Source organism: Epinephelus moara, chromosome 8, assembly GCF_006386435.1.
Source record: "Epinephelus moara isolate mb chromosome 8, YSFRI_EMoa_1.0, whole genome shotgun sequence".
Lineage (NCBI taxonomy): Eukaryota > Metazoa > Chordata > Actinopteri > Perciformes > Serranidae > Epinephelus > Epinephelus moara.
This window is the reverse complement of record NC_065513.1, coordinates 34,584,394-34,601,893: the sequence shown is the minus strand read 5'-3', so window position 1 is coordinate 34,601,893 and position 17,500 is coordinate 34,584,394. Positions and strand designations below refer to the sequence as shown.

The 17,500-nt window shown below is 43.3% G+C and overlaps 1 protein-coding gene across 2 annotated transcripts in view; it reads left to right on the top strand.

Annotated features, from left to right (window-relative positions):
- The window catches only part of camsap1b (calmodulin regulated spectrin-associated protein 1b), a 34,711-nt gene that overhangs the window by 14,799 nt on the left and 2,412 nt on the right, over positions 1 to 17,500 (top strand). Inside the window, exons 4-17 of one of the 2 annotated variants that reach the window (XM_050051015.1) lie at positions 962 to 1,123; positions 2,719 to 2,799; positions 6,326 to 6,467; positions 6,744 to 6,883; positions 7,095 to 7,191; positions 8,228 to 8,351; positions 8,922 to 9,007; positions 9,134 to 9,218; positions 9,796 to 12,103; positions 12,433 to 12,569; positions 12,807 to 13,021; positions 14,510 to 14,612; positions 14,762 to 14,874; positions 16,261 to 16,379. In XM_050051015.1, coding sequence (XP_049906972.1) covers positions 962 to 1,123; positions 2,719 to 2,799; positions 6,326 to 6,467; positions 6,744 to 6,883; positions 7,095 to 7,191; positions 8,228 to 8,351; positions 8,922 to 9,007; positions 9,134 to 9,218; positions 9,796 to 12,103; positions 12,433 to 12,569; positions 12,807 to 13,021; positions 14,510 to 14,612; positions 14,762 to 14,874; positions 16,261 to 16,379 — 3,912 coding nt within the window. Of the gene's footprint in view, positions 1 to 961; positions 1,124 to 2,718; positions 2,800 to 6,325; positions 6,468 to 6,743; positions 6,884 to 7,094; positions 7,192 to 8,227; positions 8,385 to 8,921; positions 9,008 to 9,133; positions 9,219 to 9,795; positions 12,104 to 12,432; positions 12,570 to 12,806; positions 13,022 to 14,509; positions 14,613 to 14,761; positions 14,875 to 16,260; positions 16,380 to 17,500 lie in introns of both variants that reach the window. The other variant, XM_050051014.1, reaches the window with a different exon arrangement.

Genomic DNA, 17,500 nt, shown 5'->3' with positions numbered 1-17,500 from the left:
TGCAATATTTCACAATGATCTGCTGTCAAAAAATGCCAAAAATGATGTTGTCTTATTTTGTAGACCTTTTTTCTGATGAACCGCGTTGTTAGTGCTAATCTCACTGTAAAACACTTTGTATTTCCTGTGACTACTTCATAATAAAAGTCAACTCATGTTTCACTTGGTAAATGTTTTTAATGTGAAGCTGCAGCAGTAGAAAACGTTTGGTTTGCATTAGCAGTAATTTAACCCAGCGCTCTACAGATATTGACCATCATCAGCAAACATCTTTTCTTGTAAAATGTCCAGTGTAATCAGCAACACCGGTGCTGTCATGTAAGTTTCCTCACCATGGCATCGCTTTCTAATATTGGCTGCTATGTCCAAGAATTCACTGCTCACCAAACACTTTTTATAAAAGAATATGACCATGAAATGGTTCATATCCTGCCAAAGTAATGACTGGGATATGCTTGAAATGAACTAGTTCTTAGAGGAGCCATACAAACATGTCTGTAGGATGAAGGAGCACTGAAAGGGGAACCCCACCCACTTATTTTACACATCAAAGTCTGTTTACAGGTCTGGAGGAGCACTACTGCATATGTGCAAAAGCTGTGTGAAGCTTTTTTTGGCTCTAGAAAGAGCTACACAAACTCTGATTAATGTGTGAGGTCAAGTGATGTCTGCAGCTGGTGGTAATTTCCCAGTTTTCATCAGGAAGGGCATACTTAAAACACACTAAAAATACGCTTTCACTATTTTAGCATAGGCCTCATTTGCTGGAATTTCAAAGTAAACACATATAGGTTATATTCAACACTAATAAGCTTCATGGACTTGATGTTGTTTGGGTAAATCTGCTTTAGATTGCAGTTTCATCTTCTTTGCCTCTAGCTTTGATCTTAATTAAATTGGAAACTGGGGGAAAAATTCAATGAATTGAATTGTCCTCTGTTTCTCTTTCTCCCTCGCCCAGAGTGCTCACATGCCCATGATCGATGCCCTGATGATGGCTTACACAGTGGAGATGATCAGCATCGAGAAAGTGGTAGCTTCTGTCAAGCGCTTTTCTACCTTCAGTGCCTCCAAGGAGCTGCCCTTCGACCTGGAGGATGCCATGGTCTTCTGGATAAACAAGGTTTGAACACACAAACACACACACAGCAGAGACGTAAGCAGTGCAGATGCAATAAAGAAACACAAAACCACATATTTAACACTCCCATCAGCGTTCCATACGTCTTGCACCAAGTCCAGCCTTTTATTCCCTAAATGTCTTGTCCATTATAATCCTAGGCTGCCACTCAGAAACATGTGGTAGGAATAAGCTGTTTTCACGCTGACATCATCAGTGACAGTGCCCCACTTGTCTTCTTGAGACCGAATATCACTTGTGCTCGGAGAAGGGCCAACAGATAGGAGTGTGGATCTGGTGCACACACAAGAGGCTCAGGCTCATGTTGCACTCATCTTTCAACGAGTTGAAGGCCTGAGGCAGCGAAAGTCATGATGCAGTGTGTCCATTAATCACCATGATGTTCCACACCATCACTGTCTGGGAAAAGGAAACGTCTGTATGCACTTGACAGTTTTTATTCCTAAGTGGGGGAATAAAAGATTGTTATTTTGAATAATCTATTAAATGTTGAGCCTATAAAATGTCAGAAAACTTTGATAGCATCAGAGTTTCCCAGAGCTGAAGGTGGCTTATTTTATTGGACTAACACAAAATAGCCTTTCAAAACTCTAAATAACTCTGACAAGTAGTTGAGTCTTTGTAAAATTCTGACACATTTTGCGCAGATGTGTGAAGAAGAGCTGTGCTCTGTCTATCTGACCTCTCACTGAGATGACAGTCTGCTGTGACACAGGCTCTTTCATATAGATATCCTACAACAGGGCAACAGAAACCCTTCATTAAGCCAGCTTTGTTTTTGTTTTTTTTTATACAAAACTAATGATGGCGGCACCATGCTGCTCCAGTGTGTGATGTTAGAGAGCATGCCAGTATTGCAGAAGCAAAAGAGGCGTGACGGGCGTGACGTGTAACACAACAGCACCAGCCCGTTCGTATGAAATATGATAAGTGTCGGGCAATGCTTTCTAAACAATAACAATGGCATAGCAATCATTTACCATCCCTGTTATGGCAGCTGATCTTATCCTCTGCTCAGAGGGTAAGGAGCTCGAAATCCTCATTGTCCTCCCAATTTGTGGACATTTTTGGCTGCTGTTCTTCTATGAGTTAGCTGCTAACTGCTGCATGCTTTAGATCTCCTGGCGGTGGGCTGCACACATAGCAAGTCATCAAAACATTGCACCCATCCGGTCCTGCTAGCCCTCCCCGTTACACAGACATTGATTTGGCTCTGTTAACTACCTCTGCTACTGGCTTAAAGGTGAGAAAAGTCTGCCCCCTCGGTCCCTGATCACACTTATTTATGTAGAACGGCGAGGCAGTATAACAGCGTAACACTCCCGTCTTGAACAGGCAGTGTAAAGGGGGCTACAGACACATGCACCGAAGAAAAAAACACAGGTCGAGGTTGAGGGTAGGGGAAAAACTGGTTACTGACCCATCGCATGTATATGCAGATATACATTAGCCTGGTTCCTACAGAGCATGTAAACATGTTTTTAAATTATCTGCATATTCTTTTCTGTCTATCCTCTGTGTATCTGGTATCTTGAGTGCATGAAAACATCTTAAGTGTGTCATCATTTCTTCTGCAGGTGAACACGAAGATGAGGGAAATTACAGAAAGGGAGCACAAAGTCAAGCACCACCCCCTGGAGTCCCCCAGCCACCAAAAGGTAATGGCACTCACAGTGTCTTCTATGCGGGAGAAGAAACCTAAATTACCAGAGCTAAAATGGCCAACAGATTTCTGCCAGTAGCTCGATATTTCTCGTATATGGGGTCTTTCAGGAGAAACTCCTTTATTAAAAACATTTCCCTCATTAGTCTTTATCCAGGTGTCTTCGCCACAAAATCTTTATCAAGTAAAAACTTGGTTCAAGACAAAGGCAGGATCCTTAGTTTTGATAAGGAATGTTTCTCCGTAATGGCATTTTGGAGTTGTTCTGACCCTGCTCTGTTTTTCTCTGTTTAAACCGGAAGCAGATCCAAACCTTTTGTCTGTGACCTCTGACCTGTTGATCTCTCTGCTCCTGTTCCTCATCTGTCCCTCCCTCCCCTCTCTTATCCCTGCAAACTGGATAGTCTCCCTCCAAATGGTATTGGAAGCTAGTCCCTGTAAGTTGGATGCCAGCCCCCCCCCCCCGCCCATAACCCCATTTTCGTCCCCCTCTCCCCCTTGCACGCATAGTTCTGTGTTGATGTGCGCGCACACTCCACCATGGCTCATTCAAGCTCATTCTGTGCTGCTTGTAGCCGGTGTGTCAGCAAGGGGGAGAAAGCTGACAGCTATTTTTTTGTTTCTTTTTTTCCCCTTGTGGCAAATATGTCACACAGGTGTAAGGTTATTCTGACCTTTGTGAAGTGTTTAAAAAATATTCTTTTAGCTACGCAATGTGTGCTATCTCATTTCAAGCTCAAGTAGGCCATGTGGATTCGCTGTGCGTGTGTGTGTGTGTTTGGTATTTGCTTGCCCAGTGAGAATAAAAGGGAATCCATGCCTACACCTCTCCTTTGCTTTGCTGTCCCATCCCTGGCCACCTCCTCTCACTGATCTGCTTTGTCATTCCCCCTCCAGTCTCTCTCTTCTGCTCTCACACACTGTTTCCTCTGTGCACACGGTCTCCTCTGACAGTATCTCTGCTCTCTCGTGTGTGTGTGTGTCAGCCTGATGTCATGCACGAGCTGGCCCACTGCATGCTGGAGCCAGAGGGGCTCTCCAAAGCGGTACAATGTTCACTCTTAGTCAGGAGAAGTCCCCTGATGTAGAGCGTATTTTGTAGTAGAGCTCAAGTGTGGTAGTTTCACCTGTAGCTTGTGACAAAAGCTGCCTCAGTACAGATGGTATAATGTTGTTGAATGGCCTCCTAATACACTGTAGATGACGTATAGTAATAAATAAATAAATGCTGTATGTAATAAGTTATTTGGATGAATATCTTTTTAGCTGCTCAGCTATGTTGTGCTGACTATGATCCTTTTAGATTGTGCATAGTCGTCTCATAGTTGCATCAGTCCTGTGCAAGGGGTTGGCATGTTTGATCAGTTTGTGTTTAAAATAAACAGGGCTCTAGACTGCAACAAAAATGGTCATGTGTGACGGTTGTGTGTTAGTTAAGATTTCACGTGGTCACATTCACACAAGTGCATGATGCAAACTGAAGTCTTGATTAACAGTGACAAACACAGTGACAGATGATTCATATGGCAGGTCCAACACGTGTTAAATGGGCACTGACAGGTGTGCGTTATGTACTTGTGGTGTATGAAATGTCTGCATCGTCACTGCGTGCAGGTGCTGTCTCACTACCTCTACCTCTACTTGCAGATCTCGTACTCACACTACTGAAGTTACATCCAGTAATTACTGCTACTAACGGCAGAATGTTACCAGTGGAAACACTGGTTGTTTTTCAGTGTAGAGGATTGTGATGTTTATTACAGCTTCAGTAATATCTGCTGTCTCATGTTCGATGCACAGATCCAAGTCCAGTCACTCACTGGAGCAGCTCCTGTCTGTGTTCGTCTTTGCTGTCTGTGGCGCAGCAGCCTTCAGTGTTGATAGGCTGTCACTCGTTATGTGTAGCAAATCAGATATTGAGTGAGGCTGCAGAGTGGTGACCACGGACAGAGAGAGGCGGTGGCATGAGAGCCAAAGTAGCACTTTTTTCAATTTTTGGCTATTGGAATAAAAAACAAAGAAACGATGATGAAGAAGAGTGCGACCAAATCATGTGTATCATCTGTGAGAACGTTAGTCTGGAGCCCTGAATAAAGCTTTGATCTTTTTGTTAAAGGGTTTAAAGTTTTTGTCTTTGGAGTGTATAGCCCAACCCATACTACATTTTTTAAAAGGCCAAGACTAAAACTGATATTTCATCATTGTCTTTAAAGAATTGTGACCAACATACATACTGAGCAAATCAACTTGTCAGTGCTGTCTGCTGTTCAAACCATGAATGGTAACACATTTTCTAATTAACCTTAAACCTAGCTTGGTTTTACTGTACTGCCGTTTTTGTGTTACTTATTATCGAACACAAACACCAATAGGCTGTATCAACAAAAAACTAATATCTGTTGGAATCATTCTCACTTCTTCATCAAGTGATTCAAGTATCTTGGACGTCTCTCCACATGGGAGAGACTGCAAGCCTAATTCAGTCTGCATTTCCTGATAACTTCCAATAATTTTCTTTATGTGTCTTTTACAAGTGCCACAGACAATGTGAGGTTGATTAGTCGTTACATAGGGAGCGGTGTTTCCAGTATAAGGTGAATGTCTTTAAGTCATGCAGAAACATTTGGAGTGACAAGCAGCAGTACCAGTTAGTACAGTCTGCTCAGGCTTCCTGTGCAGTCTGTTTATGTTGCTCCAAGTCATATAGGTCTGTAATTGATGTCTATTTTTAGTTTCTATAATGGGTACCTATGTAACAATGATTAGCCTGTATCATTTGGGTCTGTTGTGTTTAGTTAATTTGTGCTTTTTCAATTTGATGAATGAATTGTGGACACTGTAATAAATGCAGAAAATGCTCATCCCTACCAGCTGTAATAGTAGGTTTCCAAAACTAATGCAGCTGGGGTGAGTGAGTTCCTGTGCTTACTACACACTCATTTCCAATAAGTGGGCCAGCGATTACCCCAGTTTCTCTTCCCAGTCAGCTGGGTCACGTTGCCTAGTTTGAATGGGCTCCACTTCCAGCCACCTTCCCTGTAAGGCCTGAGGACGGCTGACCATCCACTCTGTGTTACTCATGTTGCTGCTCTAACACCTTCACCTCCATCCCCTCACAGTTTACCAGGTCCTCAGGGTTCTCCCTAAAGTGGGTGATCAAGGTGCTACAAGATTTTGTCAGTCAGCTTTATTTTCTTTCACAAATTACACTAAGTCTTCTACTGATCAGTTGAAGAGGAGTATCAGCTCAAAGTTTGCTTTGAAACACCAGGGGAGAACCTTGATCTGATGTTTAAATGGATAGCTTAGAGCATTAACTGAAGCCGAAACATCCATGGTCAGTATATGCCTTGACTAGTTCAGACGTGAATCTCACAACAAAAGAGATTTGTACTTGTGACACTAGTCATTGCATTTAGGATGTTTTATGTCCTGTGATTGTTGGTAGCGCCTTGGTGTTGTGTGTTGCTGCTGTGGCCTTTCTTCTCATAAAACCCTCATCCTCTCCCCCTGGTGGTTAGGTACGGTATCGTCGGGAGCACGCCTCAGGCCGACAGCTGCCCTTTTTCCCTCTGCTGGAAGACCTCATGAGGGATGTTTGTGACGGAGCTGCACTGCTCACTGTGGTCAACTACTACTGCCCAGATCTCATGAAGCTGGAGGGTATGCTGTGCCTTCATGTCATGCATGTACTGCCTCACACTCACACGCCCACGTTCAAAAGCTATGTCTCTTTAATTATCAGTTGCCCTCGAAGAATTCTTCCATTAAGAGCATCGTGCTTTCCTTGCTAACACATTGAATTTAATATCCATGTGTGATTCTATTTTTGGCACTTGCACATGGCTTACTGTCCCAGTCCAGTCAGTGTGACATTTATAGCCATCAGGTCATTGAGTTGTGTTCTGATGTGACTCTGCTCTCTGCCTGGTTGATCAGATATTTGCCTGAAGGAAGTCCCCTCCATCGCTGATAGCCTCTACAACATCCAGCTACTCAAAGAGTTTGCCAACGAGTATCTGAATAAAAGTTTTTATCTGACAACGGAGGACATGCTCTACTCGCCACTTGTGCTCAAGGTATAAAAAGTGACCCACTGTGATTTCATAAACATTTGGAATAAAAATGTACAACTAACTTTGTCATACAAGAAGCCAGCCATTTTATCAGGCAGCAACAGACACTGCTGCTGTACTATTTTACCTGCCTAACAGATTTTTAAAAAACACTTGTATTATGTAGGGTTAATTCTTGAAGTCTTTTTAAGTGTTTCTTGTGCTCTCTATGCAGCACAATGTGATGGTGTTCATCGCTGAACTCTTCTGGTGGTTTGAGACCGTAAAGCCAGAGTTTGTCCAGCCTAGAGGTCTCCAAGAGTTCAAAGATGGTAAGCATCACAGTGGGATTCCTACACTCTGAAACTTCCTTTCAGCAAAATTTGCCATTTTGAATGCAAATATGTCAACCATGTGATTGTTGTTGGCCGGTCCAGTACCATAGCGCACTGGCACCTTCTTCTACCCAGCTGTGTGTGCAGTTATGATGAAATTCAAGTTTAGGTTGAAAAGTTTTCACGTAATCACAGTGCAGTGGCTCCTCCTGAGCCCTGGCAATACTATTTGTGCCTGTTGGGAACATGACATTGAGACCTTTTCGTCAAACACTATACATTTAGTCTGTGTAAAGCAAAGTGTGGGCTTTCTAGTGATATAACACAAATGGGGTGGGGCCAACAGAACATCTTAAGTCTTGGCAAATTGGTGGCAGTTGCAGCAAACACATTTTACGTCAGTACGGGAGTTAAATGATCGAATTTATAAAGATATTTTGTTTCTGTTCTTCTCTTGAGAGACTTTACTATATCATATTAAATTTGTAGAATTGTTTATTTATTTTTTAAGTCTTTCAAAACACACATTTTAACCCATGTCTTTTGTGGTGGACACTTGGACTTGCTTCTTATTTTCAACCAGTTTCCAACATAAATAAACAACATTAGAAAAAGTTCTTTAAAATGTTCCTCACGTCCTAATTACGTAAATTGTGTTTAAAAAAAAAAATCTACGTATATATCACAATATAAAACCTTTTTTTTCCTCTGGGTTTCAGGAGGTTGCCTTTTTGTGCCCATCCGCACCAGTCCTTCAGCATGATCATATAACTCAGTCTGTTGCAAATTTAGAGAGAGGTAGCTTGAAGTCACACCTAACTGTACTCATTAAATATCGCATTCATTAAGAAGGTGGTATATTTACTTATTTGATGGTCTTTTTATTCATCAGCAAGATTTTTTTTAACAAAATCGAAATGTCATGTTAACATCATTGGAAGTAACTCCCAGGTTGAGATTTTCTTATGACAGCCAGCATCGATCACTGCATATATTAACATAATTAACACTTCTGTCTTCTTCCTCTCCTCAGCTCGAGCCATTGCTCAGCCCAAGAGTGCCCGCCCATCAGTGCCTATCTCCAACGCCACCAAGCGCAGCTTCCTGGCCAGCCCTGGTGTGGCCGATAACCAGAGCAGCCCTGAAGTCTGTAACAGGTACTTCCTGCACCCCGAAGACTCTGACCCCCTGTAAGTCTTCTCTCACTTTCCTTCTCATTCCACCTCATCATGATGCTGTCTCCTAACCACCTTACAGTAGCTCCACAAGGATGGGTAGATATGCAACAGTGTCTGACCTTCATTCTCATCATGTGCCCTCCACCTCTAATCCTTTGTCTTCTCACTTTACCACAATTGATAATGATTTGCACAGCTGATTATTGCATTGTCTCATCGTCTGTGTGTGCATTGTCAGTGCTCGTGTTGGGGTCTGAAGGTTTAGGTTAGCTGTCTTAAGGGGCACAGAACTGTCACTTGGGTTTTTTTCATGCCGTGTTTTTTCATGCCACTTGCTTGCCTGTTGTCTTGGTAAGGTGTTTGGCTTTTGTCTGCATCTGTGTTGAAAGATAACTGAATGCATTTGGTTTAGGGAAAGATGTCCTAACTCTGTGTTCCTGGTTAATCCACTGCAGACTTCCTGCTAATCTGCTTTGCCAGCAGTGTTTGAATAATAGTTCAAATTTTATAACCTGCTAAAAACAATGTTTCTGTGTTTTTGGCTTTTAGTAAAGGGGGTCCAACCTTCAGTCCTTCCCACCCGCTCCTGCCCCTCCGACAGAGGCAACAAAAGCAGCAAGGAGATGATGGTGCAGGTAAGGACGACAGTCTTAACACCCTTTACATACCAACAAACGATGCAGGTTTTCTTGTCATTGTATGATGGGGACCAGCAGCTGTTATTATACTTATTCATTGCTTGTGTGTATGTTTCTGGTTAGGTATCAGAAACCGCTCCAACTCCCTGACTCAGGTGGACGGACAACCCCGAGGCTCCGTCGTTGCATGGCCTGATAAAAGGCAGAGGTACCTAAAGTAGTCACAAAATTTAATGAAGTCTAATCTAAAACAAATGTTTGTACTTACGTTTAGTTTGGAACAACCTTTTTTTTCATATGGCAGTCTGTATATTACTGTTAAGGTGAGAAGATGACACCTTTTTGAAAATGAGAGGTCTTTGTTTTAAATCTGCTGATGAATATTTAAATTGCAATTGATGCAAATATTATTTTCTTGTTGGTCTATTTGTAGGTAGGTGGGTCCAGTAACTTTATTTATATGGCAAAGATTCTGGTGGTGCATTAATATTTGTAGAGCTGCCATGATTAGTCAGTCAATTCATTATCAAGCCAGACTGTTATTTGGCAACTATTTTCATAATCAATTAATTGTTAAGTCATTTTCAACAAAATTTAATATTCTGCGTTATTCTGGGTTTTGGACAAGTAGGCTTCTTGCTTTATTTTATCGTAGCAGATTCTGACCAGAAATTATATATAAAGAAATTTTGCAGATCTTTGATCTTAAAGATCGGTACGGGGGCCGATAGCTGTATATCATGTTGACTTTACAAGTGAGATTTTCCCACGCTCTCCTTCTGCAGACCGCTGTCCACGCTGAGCCCCTACATGTTTCATTCAGCCACAGACAGTGATGCAGACATCGCTTCTGGTGACAGTGTGAGTCTGGCTCGCTCCATAAGTAAGGACAGCCTGGCGTCCAACGTCACCAACGTCACACCCAAACACCAGACTGCTGTCCACCAGCCTTCACAGGCTGCAATGCGCAGAGTCAACGGCCACAGCCTCCTGGGCAATGTCAACATTGAGGACGAGGAAGAAACTCTGGCAGCAGTTGCAAGGACTGATGGTTCCGTCATCCCCAAACGGGTTGATGGGACACAAGCAACTGCCACAGTGGCACCCAAACCTTCCACTGAGTCCAAACCTGCACCAGATAGCTTTTACCTAGAACCACTGATGCCTGCCGTTATCAAAACGGCTAAAGAGAAGTCTGTATGCCTAAACAAGGAAGAGGAGAGTGGTGAAGGGCCCCACTCTTCAGGAAGGGGCTCTCTACGTCGAGGAGATGGATCTACGTCAGCCGTTCGAAGGAAAGCTCCCTGTGGCCTGAACCAAACATTTACTCCTCCGGGTGAGGGGGCAGACATGTCAGCTGAGCCTCCACAGGCTCAGGCAGGGCTCAGGCCCGTTGTTACCAGCAGTGTGGACCCCTCGTCCAGAGAGCCAGCTGGGGGTTTCTACCTACATTCAGATTCTGAAGAACCAAAGTCTGGCCCAGGTCAGGACGCTGAGCTTGAAGACCTGGATGAGGAAGAAGAGGATCTGGATGAAGCTGTCACCACTAAAGACCCAAGCTGGCCCAGGAAAGCCTTTAATGAGGACAATGAAGAAGAAGAATCAGCCAAACTCCAAGAGGACATGAATGTGAAAGAGCATGAGGACAAAGACATGAATGGTGGCAGTGGACGCTCCAGTCCCTGCCTTAGCGGTCACTCCCAGGCCAGCAGTATGGCCAGTGGCAGTGTGCGCATGACCTCCTTCGCTGAGCGCAAAGCTCAGCAGCAGCGCTTCGGCAGCAACAATGACCTACGCTCCAGTGCCTCCAGCTCCCAAAGGACCACTCCAGATGGATCAGAGAGCAGCGGGCCTCTGGCTTCTTCCTGGAGGCTGAAGAGAGACCAGAGCCCCTCCTCACCCTTGGGTGGTTGCGCTCGTGCAGGCGATGGCAGCGGTGGCTCTAATGTATTGGCCTCTGAAATCGTCCAGCTGCGCATGCAGTTGGAGGAGAAACGCCGCGCCATTGAGCACCAGAAGAAGAAGATGGAAGTACTGTCGGCGAGGCAGAGGCAGAAGCTGGGAAAGGCAGCTTTCCTGAACATCGTTAAGAAAGGTGGAGGCAAGAGTGACACATTGCCCAACCCGCTTAAAGCTGACATCTCTAAAGACGAACTCGGTGGGGAGAAAGCACCATCAAGTAAAGATGATATGTGTGTTGATGCCCTGAGAGGGGACAAAGTGGTGGAAGGAACCACCCCGCCAGGTGCCTTAGAAGCAGACAAGAAAGGGAACAATGGGAGTTTCTATCTCGATGAAGAGTTGGACCTGAACGAGTGCAGCCGCTCCATTGATCTGTTGAACGAAGCTATTGGCAGCATCCAGCAACAGATGATGCAGCTCTCACTGCAGCAGGAGATGTTGATGAAACAGAATGTACAGTCCCCCCCTGGTGCCGCGCCACCTCCTGGTGTCACAAGTGACAAAAATGGTGACTCAAAGGCAGGTGGAAGTTTTCACTTTGTGGAGCATGTCTCTGGCAGCAGCACGGCTCCCACCAGGAAACCCCCCAAGCTGAGCTCAGGCCGGAGCTCCAGGTCCAAGCCATCAGAGCTTAAGATAGCCAAGGAGCAGAGCAGGCAGACCTCCAGGACCCTCACCCCCACCCATAGTGGATCAGAGACATTACCACACCCAAGGCAGTCAGCTGGGGGCAGGTCCCCCAGGACCGACCAGCCCGACAGCCCCAGAAACCCCACAGCAGCAGAGACAATCGACAGGCCGGGCGCTGGCCATGCTCGCAGCGCCAGCTACCGCTTACACGACGAGGCGAACATTCGCCTGCCGACCCGAGTGGACCTGAAGGCAGTGGCTGCCCAAGAAGTGTCCTTTGACGAGTGCCTGTCCAGCACCCAGAAAGAGTCTGAGCTCAACTCTTCAGACGGTTCAGGGAAAGAGAACATACCATCAGACGAGGTGCAGCGCAACAAATCGCACCTGATTGAGGTGGATCTGTCAGACCTGAAAGCCCCTGAGGAAGTGGAGTCTGCTGAGAACACAACGACAGAAGGAGGTGATGGAGAGCAGAAGTCAGTCATGGGGTTCTTCTTCAAGGTGATGCCCTTTTTATTTTGTTTTTATTACACTGATGATGATGATGATGATGATGATGATGATATCAGGAAATGAAGTCATCCATTGTGTAGTTAATTCCTGATGGTGTGCTATTTAAATCAGGGGTGATTCTAATGATTTCTTTCGATATTGATATGTTTAAAATAACTTTTTTTTATTATTCTGTTAAATATTTTAGTACATGAATATCAGAAATATTGGCAAGTTTCGATTTCAGTTTACCATTTTCTTTGTCTTGTTTTTTTTTTATGATCAGCCTAGTCATTTATTTCAATGCCAAACTTAAGTTTCATTTTCTCATGTTGTAGGATGAGCAGAAAGCAGAGGATGAGCTTGCAAAGAAGAGAGCCGCGTTCTTGCTGAAGCAGCAGAAGAAAGCTGAGGAGGCTCGACTCCGTAAACAACAATTAGAAGCAGAGTCAGAGCTGAAACGAGACGAAGCCAGGTAACCCACTACTTTTGACGACGTTCCAGAGGGACTAGAATGTTAGTATAACTACTTGAGCAGTGTGAATGATCTTCTTTTAAGACTCAGGTGATACTTTCCAACATAAATGCATCTGAGACAATTGGATGTGCGAATATAACCCTTTAAACAACTGACTTTACAAACAGCGTAGGCATCAGATGTTACTCTCAACACAAAGAAAGCTAAAACTCAGATGTTTGTTTTCAATACCAGGCGGAAGGCTGAGGAGGACCGCCTGCGTAAAGAAGAGGAGAAGACACGGCGGGAGCTGATAAAACAGGAGTACCTGCGGAGGAAGCAGCAGGAGATGTTCGAGGAACAAGGCCTCGTGAAGCCCAAAACCCCCAAACCCAAGCAGAAACACAGACCCAAGTCCGTCTTCAGAGAGGAATCCTCCAGCGATAATTTCTCCAAGTGCTCTTCCACACGTAAGATGGTTACATCATCACTTTGACATTTAGCTGTTACATTTTTCTTTCATGTCCTGGCATGGTACGCTTCATTTGATTTGTTTCCAGATGAGCTGTGGGGCACGTTGGCCCACTGCCAGTTATTTTACTGCAAATATTACACGTCCTACAGTTATTAATACCACATTAATACTTACATGACTGAGATTCATTTCTGACACCAGTGTCTGAGGCACTTCTTTGGATTTAATATTGGGTTCAAAAGGCTTTCCAACAGTGTTTTATAATGAAGTTGTCCCACCTCGCCTGAAACAGAGACTACCACTGTTACCACCATAAAAAAATAATACAAAAATGTAACAATTACTTGAAATAAAACAATAAACATGTAGAAAAGAAGAAACAATATTTCATGCAGCAAATATATGATTAAGTTTTTCTGTTGTTCAGGAGGCCATCTAGTAACTGACTGATTGTGAGGTGCGTTAAGATTTAAGTAGGGCACTACCTCAACTAAATCAAGAACATTTTCCCCCAGTGCATTATCGCTGTCATCATTTAATCTTTCCATAACTTTAAAGGGAACCTATTACACTTTTCCATAATATCTGTCATATATATATATATATATATATATATATATATATATATATATAAATTTTTTATTACAGTGTCAGATGTTCATTTTAAATGTGGCTAAAGTTTCAAACAATGAGGAAAATATATATAAAAGTAATCCCTGTCAGCAAACCATCAGACCCTGAATATTGAATACTGTTTCCAGCAGTTTTTTCAAATTTCTAGGCAAGATGAACTCAGACCAAGACAGATTTCTTTATATAGTCATCTGCCCCAGGCACGTCACTGCACATGTTTACATTAATTAACCTACACTGCTACATGAAGTTACATGCAAATGTCAAGGAAACCAGTAATCTATTTTCTCCCAGATTTCGGTTCGTATTCCTGGTTGAACATGTCTGGTTATGTTTCAGAGTTTTTAATTGGTGATTTTTAATGGGAGAAAGCTCCGCTATACACAGTCATTCCTCGGCTGCAAGTACACTGCTACATGTAGCTACATGCTGACGTCAGGAAAACATGTAATCTTAGCTGCTGATGTTGTAAATATCTCCCCGATTCTGGGTGAATATAGGTGTTCTAGCACAGACAGTATGAGGACAATAAGATGTTTTTTGGACATTTAAACATGTAAACATGTTCTTGCAGAAACCCAACACACAAGTATGAACCTGAAAATGAGCATAACAGGTCCCCTTTAAGTTGCATTAATAACAAAACTACGCGGAGTTTGACATGCAAGATTCTAGATACACTATTATAGTATTGTGTTTTATTGGTATCAGAAACTGAGTATGTTCAGTCCAACTGTCAGGAGGCTGCATATATGTTGCCTCTTTATATGTCTTTGTCCCATGGATAAGGTTTTACTGTGTGTGTAAGAGTTGCTTCCAAAGTGACACTAAAAATTTTTGTTTCACATAGCTGACAACCTGAGTAACGCTCAGTCAGGCTCCAGTCTGTCCCTGGCCTCTGCTGCGACCAACGAGGCCGACAGCGTCAACTCTGGAGGGGCTGGCTCCCAGCGGTATGTTGCCCGCAAAAATACTTGTACTTGAGAATATTTGATGCATTTATGTCTAAGTTTGCATATTTTATAGTATTTTCTGTTGACAAAAAATGTCATCATGTTAACCTTAGTGTTCAACCTGTACTTCCTGTTGTTGTGTCCTCTAGCTGTGACTCTGTGGAGTCGTTTCCAGGCAGCCGTAACAACAGTCGAACTGCAGAGAGAGACTGGGACAACGGCTCCACTGCATCTTCCATCACGTCCATGGCTGAATATACTGGTCAGTGCACACATTTTACTGTAATGACCTGAAATACTCTTGACGAAAGTCCAGAATGACTGAAACATTAGTATAACTGATAAATTGTCAAGATGAACAAGAGCAGTGTGTGGGATCTTTTTTTAAGACTCAAAGGGTACTTTCAAACACACTTGCGTTAGACCTGTATGTGTGTTATTTCAGTGTCCTTTGATCACTGTTGAAAAGATCAATACAGGGGTTAAAGTTCTCCGGCACAGCGCCGGATTTCCGGTGTGGCGAATTTTCTGTCCGGCACGGGCAGAAGTGCTCTGCAGTGCGAGCATTTCACTCGCATTTACCCCTTAAAATGTATATATGTGCGAACCGGGAAAATGATTTAGGCGCACGGTGTGCGAGTAAACACAACCTACTGTTTACCGTAATCGGCATCGGACCTTTTTCATCGATAACCGATCAAATAAATGTATTTTAAAACTCGCTCCTTTGGCTCTGATACAGCCGTCTCCCTCCCTGCCTGCAGTCCCCACTGCACTGGGCTTTGTAACAATGTCCCGCCTACAGCCCCCTCTGATTGGTTACACGGCACAAGTGATAGCCAATCAACACTGACGCCTGTGCATGCTTTCACATCATGTCACATTGAGACACAGAGCTCAGATGGAGCGGGAGAGGCTCCGGTAAGCCAACGGTAATTTTGAAGGTAAGGTAACAGAAACCAGACGGAAATGAAAGTTGCAGTAAAAATCCTCTATGCTGAAGTTTTAAAGTCACCACCACATTATATGATCCATTTCAATGATGACATGCTTGCCCAGAGGCGAAATTTCGACGTAACTGCCTGTTTAATTCACATCAAGCGCGATACAATTTTGCAAACAGCCTAAATGATTTAGCTTCTAAAAATAAATAGCACCAAGGCAAAAAAGAGATGTAGGAGCTATAAGTCAAAAAGTCTGATAACCACTGAAAGTTTAATCTTTATTTATAAACTCATTATGCTATAAAAGTTTAATCTGAAAAGTAACTACTAATTAAAGCTATAATCTTTTTGTTCATTTTGATAATAAACACGTTCCTTTGCAACACATACATTTCTATTTCTTCATTTTGTGATCACAACACCAAGCCCCCCGCTCCGGTAAAGATCTCAGGCACACAAATCTTCCGTGCTCCACATTTCAGGCACAAAATTTTCTCTTGCTTTAACCCCTGTCAATATGTCAGGACACATTAACAAGGCCAGTCGATTCTTTGCTTGTCATTATTTTGAGAACACAATAAATGGACAGTATGTAACTGCCAAAGTGATGTAGACTTGTTTGCTGCATTTAATTTATAATTATCTGACTGAATGATTATTTGCTCCACAAGACGTATGTGGTCTAACTTGCTTTTCTCCTTTAGGTCCCAAACTCTTCAAGGAGCCCAGTGCCAAGTCAAATAAGCCAATCATCCACAATGCAATCTCCCACTGCTGCCTGGCTGGCAAAGTCAATGAGCCTCAGAAGAACCAGATCCTAGAGGTCAGTTCACATGCAACAAGCTGATTGCTTTCTTCCACTTGAATCATTTTACACCACACGGAATTAAAAAAGATGTGACACGTACATCTGACTTTAATCACCATATTCTAACATTAAATTTTGCTACCATGGTTACATGACAGATGACTTTCTCTGATCCATTTTTGTGGCACTGAGGTGGGAAGCACTTTTCCATTCACACAATAACAGCAGAAACTCACTGTAGGTTGAGCTAGGCCTACTGGACACATGGGCTTTACTATCTCTTGCACATGCAAAATCAAGACTTTAAAACACCACCACGTATCTGCTTCTGTGGACGTGTAAATGCATTGACTGCTTTTACTCCATCTAATCAAGAATTTTCTCTGTTGTTGGATTCTTTGTTCACCATGGAGACGTGAGAAAAACAGTTTTCTTCATGAATTTGACATAACTTGGGTTAGAGGCCTGTACGGGTTCAGTTTTGCCAACCTGCACCAGCTCGCATCTGCAAAGCTCAGTACTGGAGCCAACCTGTTACCCGTAATTATCCCCAAGTCAAATCCAGACCTGCCTTGACCAATAAAAACAAGTCCCGTGACTCGACCCATGATTAGGCACACGTTTTTGCTGTTCTGTGTAATGTACTGTCCCCTTCAGATGTGCAAACTACTCGCTCAGTCAACTCCCACTTGTTCATGTAACGCAAGGCGACAGAAAGATAACTGATTTGGCTGTAATCATCTGTCCACATATCCAAAGTAACTTCCCCGTAGCTATCAGCCAGCTGCATCCTCAATATCCTCCATGCATATTTTGTCAGTCTGCCACGTGATACAGTTGATGTGGAGCGTCCACACGGCCAATTTGGGCATCTGTGATTATTTTTGTTCTCACTCACTGCCTGCGTTTAGTTCATTTTTATCCATGTCCATACCCATGAATTTATCTAACTCCCTGGAAGATGACATCTTATCTCAATGGGAGCTTCCTGGCTAAAGAAAGGATAAAAACAAAATACCCACAGGTCCCCACCTTGTGCAGGACTCTGGCACAGGAAGAGTAAATGATGTACAGGTGATCATTTTGCAGGTAAAATATTCCTTTAAAAACAGTTTTCTTACTTCTGTTTGACCTCT